This window comes from Ursus americanus, chromosome 3 (assembly GCF_024610735.1).
Source record: "Ursus americanus isolate L20-20 chromosome 3, mUrsAme1.1.p, whole genome shotgun sequence".
Taxonomy (NCBI): Eukaryota; Metazoa; Chordata; class Mammalia; order Carnivora; family Ursidae; genus Ursus; species Ursus americanus.
This window is the reverse complement of record NC_142129.1, coordinates 50993095-51015822: the sequence shown is the minus strand read 5'-3', so window position 1 is coordinate 51015822 and position 22728 is coordinate 50993095. Positions and strand designations below refer to the sequence as shown.

Here is a 22728-nt window from a genome sequence, read left to right as displayed (position 1 = left end):
CAGCTGAAAAGAAATTGCATCTAACTGTCTGAGTAGGCAGTAACAGAAATATACATTAGCCAAAGTGTTAGCTATATGCCAAGTTTTAGTAGTTGTTTCAGTCTGGTCCAGGAAGAAGACCACACCTGGCACTGCCACAACAATTAGAGGCATCAGTTTTGGCAGTTTCTACAAAGCAGCAGTTCCTCCTCTATTTTGGTAGAGAAGGAGGTCTTACCAAAGAAGGCTTCTCCTGCTTACTGTAATACTTAACACCGTGACTCATAGAGCGGATATGCAGCCAGATAGCAAAAAGACCTCTCCAAGTATGGAGGATCAGAATTGGGTTGGTTAAACACCATCATATTTGGACTGTTCCTGTTGGGCTGATCTCAGCTCATCCATCTGTGTCTGGCCCATTCCTCCATCTCCAGAACATAAGCTGATTTTCTTACAAAGACATCTGGCTTCCTTTCTCAGTAAAGACTGGGTGTCCAGCAGGTACCACAAGGCTTCATGGCCTATGCAGTACTATCCAATAAGCACAGTGGCATTGTGCTTAAGAGATTGATACACCTACCCATCTATTTCACACAAGGTAAGGTTAAGACTCTTGACATACCAGTGCCTAGTTAATTTCAGTATTGTTTGACTTTTCAGGATCCTTTTGAATCAAGAGTAGGAAATTTATAAATATTGTGGTTTTTTTCAAGCAAAAATTGAAATCATAGGAGTTTATAATTTATAAACTATAGCTTTCAGGTATTGATAATAATCCCCTCTTATTTTCCAAAGCCTAAACTATGGTATTGGTTTTTACAGTTAAAAGCAAAAAACCTAGCTATACTTACAGGCATAGCATAACATACAGACTTGTCAAATCACTGTGTTGTACATCTGAAACTAATGTAACATTGTGTGTCAGCTATACTTCAGCTTTTTAAAAAGACAATTGAACTAAATTTTGCTAGAAAATATTTTACATTACAATAAAGGAGGTGGCTATTTTGATGTACAGAGGAACAGGAGAATCCTGATTTCATTTAGGAGACAGTAAGCATTGTTTCTAGTATATGGCAAACATGGAATGACTCTTAGCACTTTATTTTTGGTCTGTAGTTCTAACACTTTCCTTGATTTTTTTTTTTTTATTGGACAGTTAAAAAGAAACACGTATTCTCCACAAGCCTGGAAATGAGACTGTAACTTCAGAATTGCTATTTGCTCTTATTACTGGCCCATACATACTTACTGCTCTTTTGTATAGTCAACCACAAATTTTTAGATTTTCAATGGAAAAATTCAAATAATTGAGGAAATAACTACCAAAAAAAATCCTCCTTCCATCAATTATCTCTTATGTCCTGAAGCTAACACCATTAGAATCCCACTCAGTGTTCATTAAATGTGTCTATTAGAAGTACTAGGCCCTCCCTTCTTTTTGCTATAAAACTTTATCTTGAGGAACTTTCACCCATTACTATTTTTTGTAAATAATAATATAAATTGATTAGTCATTATTCTAATAAAATAATTGGGAAGGCTGATTTCATTATAAGTTACTATTATTAATCTTGAATCCACCTAAGTGAACATTATTTCATTATTCAATTCAAGTAGATTGCTTAATGAAAAGTTCTATACAGGAATTATTTTAAAATTCTTGAACTTAATCTTCTCAGAAATTGGAATTCAGAATTCAGAAATTTAGATTTGACCTTCATTAAGTGGGACCCATTTGTGTGTGTCCTATACTAGCCAAAAATTTATCATTTTCAGAATCGATCTCCTTCAAAGGGGGCAATTTAAGCAGTATTACTTAATTGAATTATCCAGAATTAAGACAATATCCCTATAAACTATTATCTTTAGATTTTCCTTGGATATCACTGGTGAGAAGAGGCAAATGTTTATATTAATTGCTGACTGAAAAATAATAAAGAAAATCTTAATTCTCTTTCCTGAGTATTAATAGAAAAAGAAGTCTTGGGTTGCTGTATCAAATTGAAATTATATCATTCTTGTTATGGTCCTCTTATAAAGCTTTTTGAGCCCCCCTACCCCATCTGTACCTGTTTTTAAAGTTTTCAAGTGCTTAGTGATCACTAAAAAAGTTGTTTATGTGCAACCAGTGCTCTATTCTCTTAGTATTGGTATTCTCAAGTTGTAGAATGAGAATGTCTTATGATATTGATGCTTAAATAAAAGTTGACTTAACGGACCAGTTTTTATTTGGACGCTTCCTGTCAGTAAAACAATGAGCTCTAAAGGGGCTTAGAACTTTGTAAAGGACTTGGCTCACCACTTTTAATATGGTGGAGATATAGGAGACTGTGCCCTAGAGAAAAAGGAATTCTGCATATTCCCTGCCAAAAACAAGGACTAAGACCAGTAGGGTAAGGGCCAGAGCCTGTAAATTACAAAGGCAGAAAACCATATGGTGCATATCACAGGGAACCATCAGGTTTAGAAGGTTTACCCCGAGTACATTTTCCTATTCAGAGCTCTTCAGTAGACCCATCACTGAGCTTAGTGTCTGGCCCAGTGCGGATGCTCAAGTTAGAAGGATGAATAAACCCGTATAACTTTATGTAACATTTCACAAACAATTTTGTCAGTTTTATAGGACTGGTTTTAAATATCGGTGGGCCCTAAATCAAAAGAAATGAAGTTACCTTCAACTCAGAACACATTTTCCTGTTGGAAATATTGTTTAATATGGGTATTGCAGTGCTTTTTCCTCACCGTATCATAGCCACTTACCTCTTAACACAGCCTTCTCCTGAAGAGACGGTCCTACTCTGTGATCAGGGTGGAAATGGGCAGTTATACATTGCATTTGATTTTGAAAGGTATGTGCATAAAGAAGTGTAAACCTTAAATTAAAAAATTAACAAGCCTTTTTGTAAGAGAGTATCAGTAGTGCTTGCCACCAGCGAAAGAGTGCTATAGAAGCAGTACACTGAGGTAAAAGGGTGAGCACTGCTAAAATGATCTGGAGCACCCATAGGAACAAAATATCCAACATGGGCAGCAGTCATCCCAGGTGGGTTCGCCCTTTAGCCACATGCCCGGGGGCTGGCATTGTTGGAATGCGAGTGTGGGTCATCATGGGTATCCCTTAAGCTTCCTTAGTTGTCATTATAATAGGCACCCAGTGGTAACAGTGTCCTCTGCACCTTGTGCACCGAAAGTGTTCCTCAGGCTTGATTGTTTGCAAACAGTTTGGTTAAACAGGTGGAGGAGACTGGAACACATTCTGAAGTAAATTCTTAGCAGAGTGCACTGCCTTCCTAGAATGTCTTCCCAGATATCGAGAGCCTCTGTTCCTCTCTTTTCAAGCATCTCCACCACACACTGTTTCATAATTTTGTTCTAAAATCAACCTGACAGGGGCACCTGGGTGGCTCAGTCGTTAAGCGTCTGCCTTCGGCTCAGGACATGATCCCGGCGTTCTGGGATCGAGCCCCACATCAGGCTCCTCCGCTGGGAGCCTGCTTATTCCTCTCCCACTCCCCCTGCTTGTGTTCCCTCTCTTGCTGGCTGTCTCTCTCTCTCTGTCAAATAAATAAATAACTTTTAAGAAAAAATAAATAAAATAAAATAAAATCAACCTGACAACCCCTTGCATCCCACGAAGTTCCCGCTTCAGGGATCTGTTTCCTTTTGTCACTGGATCTGCAAGAAACCCCAGGGAAATATGACTAACCACAGGAGTGATGACATCAGACTCATTCTCTTTAAGCCATAATTACCATAAATTAACAGATCAGTCCCCTAAAAAAGCTGGGAGAGAGCAGAAATAGAGCTGTAGGTGTTTGAGCGAGGGCTGTAAGTGGGAAGGAATGAGGAAACTAAAAATGGTATCTGCGTGTGGTGGTATTTTAAAGGACTCCAGCCATCCTGGAATTAGCTGGAGAGTAGTGGGCAATGAACACAGGCTACAGGGGTAAGGGTCAGGCTGAGGGTAACCAACAAAGAAGGAAATACATTATCATGATTTACTATACCATGTCACTTGAAAATTTCTGTTGGCTACCTTGTTCATATGATGACCCAGAGGCACAGTAAGATCTGTCATCCTAGGAGTATGAAAACGTGGCTGAATAGGTTTGGTGTGATTATTTTCCTTGAGTATTGATAATCGGGTATAAGAGATCATTATCCTCAGCCATTATAAACAGTAGAGCACATTGTACAGAATATGTACAGAAGCATGAAGTAGTTAGAGGCTGAGGTCAGTGAGGTGGCTGCTGAACATAGTAGCCATTTAGAAGTCCCAATATGAGGGGTGCCTGGGTGATTCAGTTGGTTAAGCATCCAGCTCTTGATCTCAGCTCAGGTCTTGATCTCAGGGTTGTGAGTTCAAGCCCCTTGTTGGGCTCCACACCCAGGTTGGAGCCTACTTAAAAAAAAACAAGGAAAAGTCCCAATTTGGGACAGGCGGTAACAGCCTTCTTGATTTGAAGAGCTCCCCCTGAACTGGATTTGTCCATGGAAGCTTCATGGAGGTTTTCTTGAGGAAAACTTATTGGTAGAGTTTGGATAGGAAGAAAGAGAAAAGACAAGGGTATATTGAATCCTAAGTATGAGTGCATCTTTTTGGCTTGATAAGCATGGTTATTAAAATTTTCATATAAGCTTCCAAAGCATTACTTAATTGAATGGACTCTAACACCTTACTGCCTTAAAAAAGAAAATAGACAGGTGGAAGAACTGAAGGACTAAGCCATTGGTCTTTTTTCTTTTGTGAGGCTTTTTTTCCTTTTTTTTTTTTTTTTGTAAAGGAAAGCAACTCTTTTGTAGAAAGAGCATTTCAAGTTTAGGTATATGAGCTTAGGCAAATAAGCTAGTCTTTCTAAACTTCAGTTTTCTGATCTGTTAATAAAAAGTTGAAATCTTCTCAGGATTTGTGTGAATATCAGTTATGTTCATTTGACTCCATCTTTTCTTTGATCTTCGTTCACTCAGTTTCTCCCTGGCATCTTTAGGATTCCTCATTTTCTATATTTAAATGTAAAAAGGCTTACCACCTTCATTTCTTCATTTTATCTATCTCTTCACCTTCCCTAACTCGTGCCCTTCAGCGTTATCTCCTGTACTCTGCACATCTGAAACTGAGCAGATGTTTGTCCCATTGACGAGGACAGTTCATTAAATATGTTACTGCATTTTGAGATTTGAGATAATCATTTAAAGGGTAATATGTCTTCCTGTGCCAAGATTTAAAATAACATATCAGGGTTCATCTAAAAGCAAATCTTGTGTTGAGATAACTGGCAGAGTGCTAACACAGAGATATTTCCCTCCTATTTCATTTATTTTCTGCTCAGAGGACAAGCGGTATTATTGAACATAATATCCTTCTCGGGTTTCACTTTTGGATTTTCATTTCATATTTAAATTTCTGAGTTTAGGTTTGAGTTTTTGGTTTTTGATGGGATGGTTTTCATCTGAGAGTGGAAAGGAAGAACACTTTGTGACTTTATAAAGCAGCCATATTCTGAATCAGTAATTGCCTTTAAGCTGGTCTCTGGCCTTACTTCAGACTCCTTGCTAATGTTAGCAATCATTAACAGCTGAGAAATGACCGCTTATAAGTTTACTGTTCCTAATTTTATCTAGCAGTTTATAACAGCACAGTCATGCCCCTCCAGCCCCACCCAGCCCCCATTGTAGAAGCCGTTTTTTCTAACTACAACGCTGTATTTCTTTTTTCTTTTTTTTTTTAAGATTTTATTTATTTGTCAGAGAGAGAGAGAGAGAGCACAAGAAGGGGGAACAGTAGGCAGAGGGAGAAGCAGGCTCCCCACTGAGCAAGGAGCCTGATGCGGAACTCAATCCCAGGACCGTGGGATCGTGACCCGAGCCGAAGGCAGACACAACCAACTGAGCCACCCAGGCATCCCTACAATGCTGTATTTCTTGAAGAACTTAGATTACAAGAGTGGTTTCTCTTAGGGCCTGATTATTAAACCCCTTTCTGGACCTAAGAGGTTAATATATTTCCAGAAATATTTGTGTGACCCTGTTGAAAATGAGTGTATTTCAAAATGGGTACAACCTGTGAAATTACTTGGCGCAATCAAGTGTTTACTTCTGAAAACAAGAGTGCCCTAGTAAGTGTGCCATTTGGAAGGAAGGCAGAGACTGTTTTGATCTGTCCTGTATTTGAAATGCAGCCTCGTAGTATAGTAGCTGTTAAGTTTTTCAGTTCTTTAAACCTTAAATTAGTTTTACTTTCACTTTTTTGTTAAAACATTTAGCGCTGTTACAAGCATTTGCTCTGAGAAGTTGTTTTCCTTGTACCGTATTTTTGGTACCATTTGCCTGGTTGTTGTATTTACTTTTTCTGTTTAAAAAAAAACAACAACAACAAAAAAAACAGGGCACCTGGGTAGCTCAGTTGGTTAAGCGTCTGTCTTTGGCTCAGGTCACAACCCCAGGGTCCTGGGATCGAACCCTGCATCGGGCTTCCTGCTCAGTGGGGAATCTGCTTCTCCCTGTCCCTCTGCCTCTCCCCCCAGGGCTTGTGCTCTCTCGCTCTCACTCTCTCTCTCTCTTTCTCTCGTTCACTCACTCTCTCAAATAAATAAAATCTTAAAAAAAAAAAAAAACATGCTCACTGTAGAAAATTCAAATATAGCAAGATATAAAAGAAAAAGCCAGGACACTCCTAATATCAAAAGCCAGTCATCAGTAGCTAGTGAACATAATTCCAGTCCTCTCATTTTCCATATATGAGTTAATACTATATGTGCTGTCTTGCAGAAACTATTTTTACTCTTTCAGCATTTATAATATGGAGGTATTTTCATGTCAGTGAAAATATCATCTTTTGAAGGGCTACATAAGGATATAGCATAATTTATATAAATCTAAGGATATACCGTGATTTGTTTAATGCTTATCTTCTTCATGCACATTTGGCCTATTTCCCATTTTTCCCTGTTAAAATACCCCTGCAGTGAAACGTCTTGTATATGCCAACTTTGTACACTGTCCCAGTTTTTTCTGTAGGGGAAATTCCTGGGAGAAGAATTGTTCTAGCAAAGGATAAAGATGGAAACTATTTTGATTTACCAAAAAAGTAAAGAAAAGCCTGGTTCCTAACATTAGGTAGTGTTTGTGAATTGGTCACAGGTTTCCTGTCCCTCAGTAGTGCAGCTACCAAATGACCAGGGACCAGAGTGACAAGATGCATCTTGGAGTCAGTGTAATTAAAAGGCAGCTCTGTAGTGAGGAACCGGTTCAAACTAGGAGCCGTGTGCAGGATCTGCAGTCTTTGACCTTTAGAAAGTATAAAATGAAGGTGGCTCAGCTGGATGAGACATACTTTTCCACAAATGTGGCCTAACACCCAATAGAAATATTCCCGTCAATATGCTCAGCCCTAGGCCAAATACCATACAAAGAGAGGGGGGGAAACCCTGGTTTTCAGAGTAGCTGGGGTTTTAGTGCTTAAGCATTGCTTTTCTAAGTGATAAGAAATGGAGGCCGTGCAGGAGGACCTCAGTGGCCATCCTGCCAACATCCTGATTTGATTGATTTGTAGATGAGGCTGGTCCAGGTCCTTTGATGTCCAGTCAGAATCCCAGAGTGACTTAAAACAGGAACAAGAAGAACCCAGATTACTCCATTCCGAATCCAGTGTTCTTTTTAGGAGGCTCTGTAAGAAGATTTTTAGAGAAGCAGGGCAGTGTAGGAGTTAAGAGTGCAGTTTTGGAGTCTGAGAAATTTGGACTTAAAACTTGGGTTCACCACTTTCTAACTCTGTAACCTTTGACGTGGTACTTAACTCTCAAGATTTTGTTATCTATTAGGTAAGGTTCTTACCTCATAGGATTATTGAGGAAATTAAATAAAATAATGTTTTAAGATATTTCAGCCTAGTTCCTGGAAAGGGAAATGCTTGATAATGAATAAATTAGTAGCTCTTTGTTCAGGGATACTTTCTAAATCATTTGGACCCTAAGATAATTAGATTTTAGGGCTGAAAGGGAGGGGCCCTAATATCATCTAGTTCAGTCTTTTTGTTTCATGGTGTTGGGGAACTAAGATCCCTGAAAGGTGAAGTGACTCCATGCACCCCACAGCTTCTCCACAGCCTAGCTCAGTGCCCATGTTTCCCAGTTCCCTAGAGCTGCATTCTTTGTGACCTTGTGAAATGGACGAAGCCAGAAGTGTTTTTATGCATTTTTCATGAAACTACTTCTAGGGATGTTCTTGCATCTGGCATAAACCTGCTTTCTATATAGATTGTTGCCATAGTTCTATGATTATTTTTTAAACAGCTCTTAGAAACTAAAATTAGGAGTGCTTAGATGTCTCAGTCTGTTAAGCATCTGCCTTCGGCTCAGGTCATGATCCCAGGACCCTGGGATCGAGCCCCACAGCAGGCTCCCTGCTCAGCGAGGAGTCTGCTTCTCCCTCTGCCTCTGCTCCCGCTCCGCCCTTGCTCTCTTGCTCTCTCTCTTGCTCTCTCTCAAATAAATAAATACAATCTTAAAAAAAAAAAAAAAAAAGAAACTAAAATTGGTCAGATAATGGCTTAACAGAAGGTGCTTATAATTTGGTCATCTTAAACTCAGGTTAGATTGACTCCTTGAAGTTTCTGCAAGAAATCTTAGAAGTTTTACATATTTGTTAATTTTGCTTTCCTTTTTTTCCAAGATGTGTCTTCCCTATTTTTGCTTGGTTTCCTCTCAAAATGATCCAAAATAAAATTCTCAAGTCTTACAAGTAAAAAGTATTTCTTTTATTTTGGATTTTGGTTGTCTTGATTATTGAAATCTACATCTGTGGCATATCTCTATTATTTGAAGATACATGTGTTTTCAGAATGCAGGTTAGTACAAAATCAGTCCTTACTTTCAAGGAAAATAGCAGGCTGATGTCAAGAAGCACTTCACTGTCCTGTAGCATAGCCCTGGTGCTGGAAAATCACACAGGACGAGATGTAACGGAGCGCTCAGTCATTAAGCCCAGACTTTCATGAGGTGGGAATTCAGAACAAGGCAGTCGGGGAAGCCTACAAAAAGGAAAGGAGCCTTGACCTTGAGCTTGAAAAAAGTCTAGAATGTGGTGTATCACCGCAAAGACAAGAAAGGCTAACTAGGACGAGGGAAGACAGGACTTTATACATGAAGGTGTATGTGTGTGGATGACTAGATGGGTGATCTGTCAAAACTTCCTTCTACCTTTGTCTTTTCCAGGCTTTCCAGTTTTTCCATTTTCATATCTTCTCCTCAGCCGAGCACAGAACGTTGCCTGAAATAGATACTCAGAACTTAATTAAATTATGTTTTTAGAGTAACAATTCTCTGCCTACACACATACACTGTAACTGTACTGCAATGTGTCTGTCTTATTGCTGACAGAAAAGCTGCATGTCCCTCTAGTTTGACGTGTAGCCTAGGAGCTCAGGAAGCTTTAAGCAAGCCTTCCTCTACCTGCAGGCCCCAGCTTGGGAGTAGTCCCATCACTAAGATAAAACCTGACATTCATACCTATGGAGTCTATTTAAAGTTTGACTTATCTATATTTTTACCTTTTCTGCTTGCTTCCTCAACTACACACGTTATCTCCTAGGCAGTATAACAACTTATTAAAGGGCAAACATCAAATCACCTTCTTAGTATTCTGTTTTGGATGAGGTAGAGATTGGGAAAATTAGACTTTCCAGTGAGATCAACCCATACACACACATGGAAAAAAAGCTCCCCTCTATACATGGATACAACCAAAGCCAGGTGTTTTCAAACACAGGTGCATTTAACACTTGACAGGTATATTTAATGAGCTCAAATGTAAAACATTAAATTTTAGCTGAAATGAAATCATACTTGGATTCTAGGTAAAATTCTTACAAAGGTCATTTCATCTGCCTGGAAGATAAACTATTAGGCAGAATATTAAATGTAGTCAGTATTGATCAAACTTAGTGTCTGACATGTACTTTGACCAGTGACGGTATCTGGAGAGTTGAAAAAGATTTAAAAACTTGAGGATATCTAAGGAAATCAGAGCCCAAATTACAAGTAGATAGAAGCATGTGCCTTTCTTGTCCCACATGCATGGACGCACAGACACACACACACACACACTGCGCACACACACTGGCTAATCATTTTTCCTTTGGGCTTATAGTTCCAAGAGAGCAGTTTTTTCTAATTCTTAAATCTGAAGCCTAAGCCCTATATGACAGGTACATATGAGCACTTATTTATTCCTTACTCAAACCCTTGAGTAGTACTAGAATATTAGAACTATTCTGTTACCAAACTCCTGGGAATTATTTCCCCTTTTTTTGGAACTTCATATCCTAGGGTCTAAATGTTCAAGTCATTTAGCTAAAAGAAAACATTTTGTTCGTGTTTTTAATCCCAGCTCCTACATGGGCAGTTATTTTTAATTTGAAGAGTAGGGTGTCTTAGAGATCATTCAAAAGAATGTATCACCCACTTTCTCATCCTGAAATTAGGAGCAGGGAAAGAAAATGTTCTTGTGGATATCTTTAGAAAGAATAGAAAAGTTCCCATATTGCTTTCTAATAATCAGTATCAAATAAATTGGGTATAAGAGTGGCAAGACTTGAAATTCACTGAGTTAACAGCGTATGTTATTAATGAAATTGTATTTCTCTGCTAATGAACTTTATCAGGTAGGAATTATGAGTAGATTTCAGAATATGTAAGAGAATCATTAGTATGGTCACTATTTTCTCTCATTTTTTTCATTCTGTAGTATGCAACTCTAAGAAAACAGATTTTTAAAAATAATTTTCCTGAGGGGGTGGCCGGGTGGCTCAGTTGGTTAAGTGTCTGCCTTCAGCTCAGGTCATGATCCCAGGGTCCTGGGATGGACCCCGGCATCAGGCTCCCTGCTCAGCTGTGAGTCTGCGTCTCCCTCTGCCCCTCCCCCTGGCTTATGCTCACTTGCGCGCTCTCTCTCTCCCTGTCCCTCTCTTTTTCAAATAAATAAAATTTTAAAATAATAATTTTCCCCAGTTTTTCAGTGTCCATTGAGTAAAACAAACTTTGGAAAAATGTTGTATTTATCCTGTAATTTTGTGTGCCTGCCAGTAGGTATACCACTGAGTAACTGAGGGGATGCATAGATCCTAATTTGAGAATAAAACAAGGATTAAGACTCTTATTTTTCTGGCCACCCGAAAAGCAGAATGTTTATCATCACTAGGATTGACACCTTGAGGTGTTCCAAATGAGGGGCTCTTCTTTTTCCTGAGACAATTCCTTATGTTATATGATGCTTCGATCTAGCCTGATGAATGCCTGGAACACTGGACACTAGTGTGATAGATATCCATCAGATTTTCCCAGAGGGAACTCAGCATTAATAATCACACACACACTGCTTTGCTCAGTGAGATCAGGAATTGTTTGGATTTCTGTCTGCCTCTATTTTCAGATATTTTCAGAAAGCAGCAGGAACACTGTAGCTTCCTTGTTCAAAAAAAGGGGAGGATCCAAGATACCTCATACATTTACATAGAAGAAGGTATCCTTGGATGTACCAAATACAGTGAGGAAACTAAATGATCCCGTGAATAGCCCTTGTTGTGAAGTACTGATACGTGCTCATTACTAATCATCGGGAAGAAAAAAGTGAGTTTCCAGACTAGTCAAAACAGATTACTCAAATATTTCATAGTAAATATCACAGCTTTAAGAGTCCAGCTGAATAAACTGGCTCAACTGAATATTTTTTTAAAATTTAATATCACAGAAGTCTACAAAATATCTTCTAGCTTTAGACATCAGTAGGTTAACATCAGTTTAAGCTTCATATTATCCAACGATTTTTTTTAAGATTTTATTTTTTGATAGAGTGCACATATGTGTGAGCTGGGGGAGGGGCAGAGGGAGAGGGAGAGAGAGAATCTCAAGCAATCTCCTCACCAACTGTGGAGCTTGACTTACAGCCCATTCCCCAACCCAAGATCATGACCTGAGCTGAAATCTAGAGTCCACACCTAACCGACTGAGCCACCCAGGTGCCCCTACAATGATTCTTTGTATCTCTCTGTATATCTGGCAGGAAAGAGGTATGTTTACATTTGGGGTTTTTTGTTGTTTTTATTTTATTTCTTTATTTATTTTGGGGGGGAGCGAGCACGAGCAGGGGAAGGGGCAGAGGCAGAGGGAGAAGCAGGCTCCCCAGTGAGCAGGGAGCCCGATGCAGGGCTCAATCCAAGGACCTTGGGATCATGATCTGAGCCAAAGGCAGACGCTCAACCAACTGAACCACTTAGGCGACCGTTGTTGTTTTTAAATATTTATTAGAGAGAGTGTGTGTGAGCAGGGGGAGGGGCAGAGAGAGAGAGAATCTCAGGCAGACTCCCCGCTCAGCAGAAAGCCCCACATGGGGCTCCATCCTACGACCCCAAGATCATGACAGCTGAAATCAAGAGTCAGACACTCAACCAGCTAAGCTACCCAGGTGCCCCTATTTACATTTGAATGTTTTTCTAAATAACGAAACTACTTATTTTAGAATTTTCTTGTATTATCATCTTTAATAAGAGGAATAGAAGACTGGTGGTAGTGATACATCCAAATGCATTAGAGTTTAATCAGGAGCCAGAAAACTCCCAAAGCAGTCACCATCTTCCTCTTGCTGTCTACCCCAGCTAACCAACATTCTGAGGAAATCACACAGGATTGAATCAGATCATGTCTCAAGCCAAACTATATGTACTCTAGCAAATTAACATACTTTTGTATTTTGTATTCTCTCAACTATATCTTTGCCTCATCTGTATCAATTATATTTTTGCATTACTGACCGCTTCCTGTCCTTTCCTGTTACAGGATTATAGCTGGACAGACATCCGCTGCCCCTTTGAGAAACGAAGAGACGCAGCATGTGTGTTTTGGGACAATGTAGTATACATTTTGGGTGGCTCTCAGCTCTTCCCCATAAAACGAATGGATTGCTATAATGTTGTGAAGGATAGCTGGTATTCCAAACTGGGCCCTCCAACACCTCGAGACAGCCTTGCCGCCTGTGCCGCAGAAGGCAAAATTTACACGTCTGGAGGTTCTGAAGTCGGTCAGTATTTTTGTTTGGGGAAGGTGTTTTACCAAGTATTTCTCTTGGCCTTCATATTTACATAAACAATTGGTGTTGTCTTTTTGACCTAATTTAAATACATCTCTGTCACATTTTAGAGCCCATTTCCCTAAAGGTTTACCTTTTTTTAATAAATCATTTTATAAGAACTTCAGCTTCCTAGATTATGTTAATTGTCCCATTTTTTTCTCACACCATCTGGATTTTAGTTCTATCTAGGTTAGTTTTTTGTGTTTTTTTTTTAAGATTTTATTTTTATTTATTTGTGAGAGAGAGAGAATGAGTGGGGGGGTTGTGCAGAGAGAGAGAGGGAGAAACAGACTAAGCAGGGAGCCCAACGTGGGGCTCAGTCCCAGGACCCTAGGATCATGACCTGAGCCAAAGGCAGACACTAACTGAGCCACCTAGGTGCCCCTAGATTAGTTTTAGATACATAATATTATTTGCTTTAAGATTTCAGAGTTTGGCTCACTCATAGACCCTTTAAAATCTCTTTATTACATTCACGCTTTTAAAATCTGTTATACCTTACTACCTTTTCTTTCTTTGTATCAGAAAAAATAAGAATGATCTTTCTCATTTGCTTTTATTCTTCATTTAATATGATGGCTGGTAGTGGTGTTTTATGCTTATTGATCAGAACAGGGTATGGGTTCGTGTGTAAAAAATCTTTTTCAGGGGGGTGCCTGGGTGGCTCAGTCATTAAGCGTCTGCCTTTGGCTCAGGGTGTGATCCCGGAGTCCTGGGATCGAGCCCCACATCAGGCTCCCTGCTCTGCGGGGAGCCTGCTTCTTCCTCTCCCACTCCCCCTGCTTGTGTTCCCTCTCTCACTGGCTGTCTCTCTTTCTGTCAAATAAATAAATAAAATCTTTATTAAAAAAATCTTTTTCGGGGTCACCTGGGTGGCTCAGTCATTAACAACATCTGCCTTCAGCTCAGGTCATGATCCCAGGGTCTTGGGATCAAGCCCCGCATCGGGCTCCCTGTTCTGCGGGAAGCCTGCTTCTCCCTCTCCCACTCCCCCTGCTTGTGTTCCCTCTCTCATTGTCTCTGTGTCTGTCTCTCTCTGTCAAATAAATAAATAAATCTTTAAAAAAAAAAATCTTTTTCATTGGTGGGTAACTTGTTAGTGTTGGTGGTGGTCTTTTTCTAAATTAATAATTTTTCTAAAGGGATATTCTGGGTGCACACTAGATACATAATAGCTTTCACCTTTTCAGATAATTTCTTTAGCTAAATAATGGGCTTTATAAAGAAAACTAGGAAGACCAAGTAAACCTAAGGTGTAGAATTCAAATGTTAATTATTTTCTTTGATGATTTTTTATTAGGCCAAAAAATGTTTTACTTTTGGTGAGCATATTTATCTGTTTTAAGTTTTTACTCCCCCACAAGATGTCAAATGAATATTAGAAAAATTAAATATTTTTTTAAATGTGACTCAAGAAATGACCTTCCCCCCCTTAAAAGCATTTTCTTAGAGAATGTCTAATACAACATATTTCAAATACAACAAATCCTGAAGATAATAGAAAGTAACTGTTCTATAGAAATACTTTTTGTAGAAAGTACAGTAGGTAACTTTGTATCTTCAGCAATTACTAAGTCAGTTTTTTACTTAAATAGTAGTTTCTCGTGTCTGCCATACACTGTGTATTTCCCCTTAGTATCAACCAACTGAATCTACCAAGTTGAAAATGTTTTAAAAGTTAAAAAGAAGTTATTGTTAATCGGGACCATTGCTTCTTCCATTTGTTACTCCCTGAATTTTGCTTTCTGTAGACCTTGACTGTGATTAAGAATTTTAAGGGCGGGGGCGCCTGGGTGGCACAGCGGTTAAGTGGCTGCCTTCGGCTCAGGGCGTGATCCCGGCGTTATGGGATCGAGCCCCACATCAGGCTCTTCCGCTATGAGCCTGCTTCTTCCTCTCCCACTCCCCCTGCTTGTGTTCCCTCTCTCGCTGGCTGTCTCTATCTCTGTCGAATAAATAAAATCTTTAAAAAAAAAAAAAAAGAATTTTAAGGGCGTTGTTGTTTTTAAGTATTATCAAGAAGTCCAGAAGGAGTGGGAGATGAGATACAATTTGGTTAAATTTTAACTTTTTTCTTGGGTAGGAAAAAAAGCACTTGTTGCTTTATTAGTATCATTTCTAAAACTCTTTATTGAGCCCCTATAATGTACGGAATTTACAAGACAGGATGTATGTTTTGCTGCTAAAATGTGTAATCAAAGCACACCAGAGACATACAGTGATACTTTGAGAGTATAGTCAAGAATGCGCCAGCATGACTTCAGGGCGTAACTCACAAGTCACTGAGAGTAGTCAGGAAGAATAGTTTAGTTAATGGTGCAGTGACTATTATAGAATGTTAAATGATAAACCTTACAATATTACCAGATAGTAGTTCTCAGAGTTTAAGGTATGGATTTACCATCTATAAATAGCTATGCTTTTCTCCTCTATAAGTATTTAAAGTTTGAATAATTCCCATGATGCATAACTGGGTGTGAAGACATACGTGATATTACTTAATTTTTTTTTCTGAAATAAACCAATTTCTTTTGCTAAAGTTTATTACCAAAAAAGTCCCTCCAGCAGATCCTTTTTAAAAATCTTTTTCTAAGGTCCATACAAAGAGGGTTAGCTTTTTCTTAAGCTAGTCCTCCATTTTGCTGTTATTGTTAATTAAGTGTTGAAAAGATTACAACTTTATTTTTTTTTTAAAGATTTTATTTATTTATTTGACAGAGAGAGACAGCCAGTGAGAGAGCGAGAACACAAGCAGGGGGAGTGGGAGAGGAAGAAGCAGGCTCCTAGCAGAGGAGCCCGATGTGGGGCTCGATCCCAGAACGCTGGGATCACGCCCTGAGCCGAAGGCAGATGCCTAACGACTGTGCCACCCAGGAGCCCCAAAAAGATTACAACTTTAAATTCTTCCCTCCAGTAACTAGTGACCCAGCTGTACCGTCAGCTCACTGCAAACCTACACATACACTGAGTGTTTTTCTCTTACAGGAAACTCAGCGCTGTATTTGTTTGAGTGTTATGACACGAGAACCGAAAGCTGGCACACGAAGCCCAGCATGCTGACTCAGCGTTGCAGCCATGGCATGGTGGAAGCCAACGGCCTCATCTATGTGTGTGGTGGAAGTTTAGGGAACAACGTTTCTGGGCGAGTGCTGAATTCCTGTGAGGTCTATGATCCTGCCACAGAAACGTATGTATGCATTTGAAAGTCTTACTTTAAAATCATATGGAAATAAACCTGTTCTTAACTCAGTGACATTATGCTGTGTATAATTTGTCTCTCAAGTAACTTCCTTCTTTATTTAGATATAAGTGTAAACTTACGTGTAGAAGTGTGTGGGAATAACCTTATGCATAACTCATTAAAACTACACTGTGTATAAACCAAAAAACAAAACAAAAAAAGTCTTATTTCATAGCTAATTGTATTCTATAAGCTCAGAGGACGAAGATGGCAAAAAGCAGAAGGAAGCCAACAGAAGAATTTAGTTCTTGTGTTAAGAATGTGTACACATTTTTCAGTGTACTCATGTTTATGTCCCTTCCTCTGTGCTTTAAGAAATGGCTTGACTTTATGTACCCTGAGGAATCCCCTCTCTTTCTGTTCCTGTTTGTGCAATAAATGCCTATGAATGAGACAAGTCTGACGAATTCATCAAATTCATAAAATATCCTTGTTTGAGGTCAGGAAATGTATGGGAGGAGGGGGAAGAATTAATGGTCAGTAGTAAATTTGCCTTTTTTTTTTTTTAAGATTTTATTTATTTATTTGAGAGAGAGTGACCACAAGCCAGGGGAGAGACAGGGAGAGAGAGAAGCAGGCTCCCCGCTGAGCAGGGAGCCCAATGTGGGGCTCCATCCCAGAACTCTGGGATCATGACCTGAGCCACCCAGACATTCCCTGGATGTTTTTAAAGATGTATTTATTTGAGAGATTAACGTGGCAACTGTCAAACCACTTTTAAAAGAAAACAATTTTATGAATATAAGGCAACAAAACAGTTGTTAATATTTCAGAGTTAATCATTATGTCTTATATTTTGAAAAGTTAAATTTAGTAAATTGTTTAAAAGAGAAATACAAATAGCCATATTAAAGAGTTACACTGAAGTCAGATTACCCTTTTGTTGTTGCTTGGATACTTGTGGTTTATGTTAGCTATTGGGACACAAGCTGTGCGCCAGTACCACCTTCACAATCACAGACGTTAGTCGTGTATATGGGATTGTATGCAAAAGAAGGGATTGAGGCTCACAGAAAAAAATAACACAGTTGTCTGCGTATATGAGGCTGCTACCTGTGAATTAGCATTCTTTAACACTTGTGTCAACGTTTATGTTCTCAATCTTGTAATTTTTTTTTAAGATTTCATTTATTTATTTGACACAGAGAGAGTACAAGCAGGGGAACAGCAGAGGGAGGGGGAGAAGCAGCACCCCCTCCCCCCACACCCCCCCACCCCCCACCACTGAGCAGGGAGCCCAGTGTGGCACTCAATCCCAGGACTCTGGGATCATGACCTGAGTGGAAGAGACGCTTAACCAACTGAGCCACCCAGGCACTGCTCAGTCTCTTTATACTAGTGACCATGAACAAAACAACATGCTAATAAGTTATTAAATTTGCAGAATGACAGTACTTTTGTTACTAGTGCTGCCTAAAGTTCTAAATATACATTTGAAGGGAGACATATGAATAGTAACAGATACTACTAATTTGCTGATCGCTAGAGCCCAATGTTAAATTTGTGTTTGACTCATACATGAGTATTAATTAAAACCATATGTGACAATATTAGTATTTTATATTTTCTTAAGTATCATCCCTTTCTTTTTTGTTACTATTTTAACAAGTTACTCTGAACTAGGAAATGGATTTCTTCCAAAAATGTGTTAGTAATCTCCAGATATTTTCTATTTCTCATATTCTCTTGGAGTTTAATAAAATCCCCATTTACCCTACCTGTAAGTAAATTACTCAAAACCACATTAAACTTTTGTTTTCTAGCCATTAAGGTGTGTGTGGGGTGTGGGTGTGAACACATGTGAGTACTAAATGAGCACTTAACTGAGATAACACACCTTTCTTATAAAGTGGTATGAGTACATTACTCCTGTGAACAAGTACTCTCAAAGCTTTCTCTATTTTTCAGGTGGACTGAGCTGTGTCCAATGATTGAGGCCAGGAAGAATCATGGACTGGTATTTGTAAAAGACAAGATATTTGCTGTCGGTGGTCAGAATGGCTTGGGTATGTGACATTAATTCACTGAGTTCAGCTTTCCCAATGACTTTGCTGATACCTCCTTCTCATAAATTTTTTAAACATTTCTTAAAGTCTAAATACAAGCATTTATCACATACATTATTATACTTATTACTTTTATAGTTTCTGAGCACTAATATATTTTATGAAATATTGCAGTACATTTAACATTCCTGTAATGGCCACCAGTCATTGTGACAGTCTCAGCTTCACACATTTCCATTTGAATTTTTAAAAACTTTTAAAATACAACTTTTAAGACTTGTAGACAGGACAGGCCCTGAATGGCCAAGTTTCCTTAACATTTTTAAGAATTGCATGAAAATATCAGTATTACTATTTTTTAAATGAGTAAATTTGACTTATTTTCTTAAATAGTTTGTAGTAAAAAAATCTGAAATTAGTTCTTTAAATAACGGAGAATCTAGACTGAGTCTATAGTCCACAAACCTCGTTTTAGTCAGTACCTTTAAGCATTACTTAAGTATAATGTCTTCCCTCCTCCTGTCTCTTGCCATTGCTGTTTTCCATAAACTGCTAAAAGATAAATGGCAGAAGGATAAAAGACTTTTAGTAATTATAGTCAAAGTTATTCAGAAAGAAAATCCACTGATTTATTTACTTTCCCAGAACAGATAAAACATTTTTAATTTTGTAAAATAATTATATGTATTTAGGATTCAAGTAAAAATTAATAAATTTTTATTGTGTTAAAGTAAAAATAAGAATAGATGGTAGATATATAGGCATTCATTGTAAGATTCTTAACTGTTCTGCATATTTGAAAATGTTCATAATAAAATGTTGGGAAGATGCAAAGAATTATTACCTTAAGAGATCTTAGAATTGTTAATACAGTTGTTCGTGTTATTTTGTTCTTTTGAAGGTGGTCTGGACAACGTGGAATATTATGATATTAAATTAAACGAATGGAAGATGGTCTCGCCAATGCCATGGAAGGGTGTAACAGTGAAGTGTGCAGCAGTTGGCTCTATAGTTTATGTCTTGGCTGGTTTTCAAGGTGTGGGTCGATTAGGGCACATCCTTGAATATAATACTGAGACAGACAAATGGGTCGCCAACTCCAAAGTCCGAGCTTTTCCAGTAACAAGTTGTTTAATTTGTGTTGTTGATACTTGTGGAGCAAATGAAGAAACACTTGAAACATGAAAAGTGAATGGACTTCAAGATTTATCGGAGACTCAAAAATATGGCCACCAGTGCTTTGTTCCAAGAGTTTGGTTACAAAGTTTTAGTTTGGTGTTTTGTTTTTTTAAAGGAAATTTCAAGTAAAGTAAGATCGCTATAAAATAGGTGTTTCTTTTATATGAATTTCCTTACTTAATTCAAAGACCATATTTTAGCTGGCCACTTAACCAAGACAAATCTAGCAAGAAAACTTGAAAAATCATAAGCATTTGGTGAAAATACGAATTCTTGAATGAATTTCACATTTGTAATTATGATTATGGCAGAGTGGGGGATTGGCTCATCAGTGAAGCGGTCTCATCTTAGCTCTAGATTCTATTTTCATACATCATAGAAGTGCTACGTAGTTAGGTCTATTTGTTTCTGTTCAGTCAAGAACTAAGAAATAGTATGAATTGTAAGTCAAGACAGGCAACTGTGATGAAACATCTTAGTCTCACCTAATTTTGCTTGTCTTCATTTGTTCCATATAGTGCCAAATTTATTTCATTTTAAGAGCAAGCCAGAGTGAGTCAAGGCATACACGTATTCTCTCACAGAACTTCATAAACACATTTTGGGCTTAAAAATGTACCCAAGTCTTCATGAAATATATTCAATCCAATTAAATATATTCCATCTTTTTAAACACAAAATGTCAAGCTTAGCACCCTCATTACTTTATAGTAGTACTGTTTTACCCAGTGGTTAAAAAATGATTATGCCTCTTCAGTCCTCACTGTTAAATAAAATAAAATCATAGTAAGAATGATTAGCAAAAGATAAAGCTATTTATAGCAAATTTCTAGGTTACTAGAATAGCACTGATAGTTATACAATATCAATGTTGACTTTGAACTTCTTCTGGATTAAAAAGATACATGATTTATTTTCCTGAGCAGGACACATCAGACAGAGTTGACCCAGTTATCTCCTAAAAGTTTTGTAATGATTTGAGTTAAATGTTTGTCATCTCGTATTAATTGCTTTTATCTGGTCAATAAATCTTCTACAAACCCAACTACTCATTTCTTTCCTAGTAATGTTTTGCCCTTTCACATTACGGAATGTATGGAATGAGCCATGTAAAGCTGTCACCATCAGTGTTTTTATCCAATAATATTAAATATTTTTTAACTTAAAATAGACTGCTAAGTTTTATTAATCCTTCATTTTAAATGTTAGGCAGGGGTTGTTTTTAGTATTTGTGAAGCTGTGTTTCTATTTTAATTTTCATTGCTTTATTTATGTGGGGGTTATAATCTTAAATCCTAAAAATGTTTAAATGAAAAAGGGATTATAAAAAGCATAATGATGGGGCACCTGCATTGTGCAATTGGATTAAGCATCCGACTCTTGGTTTCGGCTCAGGTCATGATCTCAGGGTTGTGCGATCAGCCCCTCGTGGGGCTCCTCTGCTGCTTAAGACTCTCTCCCTTTCCCTCTGTCCCTTTCCCCTGTGCTTACACACGTCCACTCTCTAGAAAATAAATCTTTTTAGAAAAGCATAATATGTTTTTATTTAGGGTTTTTTATGCATGTAACAGCTTTATTGAAATATAAATCACATTATACAATTCGCCCATTTAAAGTGTATCATTCAGTGGTCTTTATTCACAGAGTTGTGCAGTCGTCATCACAATTTTGGAACATTCTCATCACCACAGAAGGAAGCCCATACTCATTAGCAGTCACTCCCCATTTTCCCCCATATTAGTTTCCTGTGGCTCCTGTAATGAATTACCACAAACTTAGTGACTTAAAACAACAGAAACATATTCTTTCCCAGCTCAGGAAGCCAGAAGTCCTAAATCAGGGTGTTGGCAGGGTTGCTTCCTGGAGTTCTGAGGCAAAAATTGCCCACCTCCCCCCTAGCTTCTGGTGGTTGCTGGCAGTCCTTGGCATTCATTGACTTATAACTGTGCCCCTTCTTCAGTCACTGCCTCTGGCTTCACATGTCCTTGTTTCCTGTGTGTCTCTTTTGTCTTCATATGCTGTGATAAGGACAGCAGTCATTGGATTTAGCCGACCCTCCTCCCAATCTAGCATGACCTTACCTTAACTAAGGACATCTGCAAAGAACCTGTTTCCAGATAAGGTCACATTCTGAAGTTCCAAGAGGACATGAATGGGGGGCGGGGGGGCATTATCCAACACAGTTACATCCCCCAGATACCCTAGACCTAGACAACCATTAAATTTTTGTCTCTAGATTTGCCTATCTTGAACATTTTTGTGTTGGGTTTTGAATTTTGTACTCCACTGGAAAAAATGTCCAGTTTTTTTGGAGGGAAGAACATTTATCATATTAATTTAATATGATACTCTCCCATATGGAATGTGCAGCACTGTTTGAAATATTTTAATATTTTAAATGGACTAGCCTATTCTTTAGCCTGTACCAACTGACTAGAACACACTATGATAAGTATGTGGACAGGTCTGATATAGATTAAACCTGGGTTTGGGGGTTTTGTGGGTGTTTTTAGGGGAGGTGGTGTTAGTAATCTCAGTAATTACTAATTAGTACCTACTTTCTACCTTGGAAATATTCTATGAAATTGTCAATGCCAGGGAAATGGCACAATATATTGGCAAGTATTCTTTAAGATTTATTTATTTATTCGACAGAGGAGGGGGGAGGGGCAGAAGGACAGTCTCCTCAAGCAGACCCTCCACCGAGCATGCAGCCAGAGGCGGGGCTCTATCCCCAGACTCCGAGATCGTGACCCAAGCCAAAACCAAAACTCAGATGCCCCAGCAAGTATTTTTTCTATTCCTTTATTACCCCACAAAATTCCTGTCCTTTCCATAAAGGGTTCTTTCTTTTTAGAAAATATGTGATACATTAATGTTCCATCCTTTGCAGTGACACTATTTTGATGACAAATCAGTTTTTAGTTTATACTTTTAAAAATCACAACTTGAAAGTTTAATGTCTTGAAAAAAATGTTGCTCTAAAAAACAGTACTTAATTACAATTGTGATCTAGCTTTCAAACACCTGACATACAATCTTAATGGGAAATTTTGAGTCACAAAAATGAGCCATTTAATAAACAATTAACCAAGCAGTCTATATTCCTTTTGCCTTATATACTATGAAGAGCAAAAAAATTGAGATTTGCTCCCTAGGCCAGGATAAAGAAGTATTTGAAAGAAATGTTGCCTTTTT

General features: G+C 38.3%; 1 protein-coding gene across 5 annotated transcripts in view; it reads left to right on the top strand.

Annotated features, from left to right (window-relative positions):
• KLHL7 (kelch like family member 7) overlaps nucleotides 1-20575 on the top strand; it is a 59383-nt gene extending 38808 nt beyond the window's left edge. For all 5 annotated transcript variants that reach the window (XM_045793048.2, XM_045793045.2, XM_045793047.2 and 2 more), the window contains 4 exons: nucleotides 12813-13053; nucleotides 16090-16291; nucleotides 18254-18351; nucleotides 19253-20575. In XM_045793048.2, the coding sequence (XP_045649004.1) occupies nucleotides 12813-13053; nucleotides 16090-16291; nucleotides 18254-18351; nucleotides 19253-19536 (825 nt within the window). In that variant the 3' untranslated portion in view covers nucleotides 19537-20575. The remainder of the gene's footprint in view (nucleotides 1-12812; nucleotides 13054-16089; nucleotides 16292-18253; nucleotides 18352-19252) is intronic.
• The last annotated feature ends 2153 nt before the right edge of the window (nucleotides 20576-22728 follow it).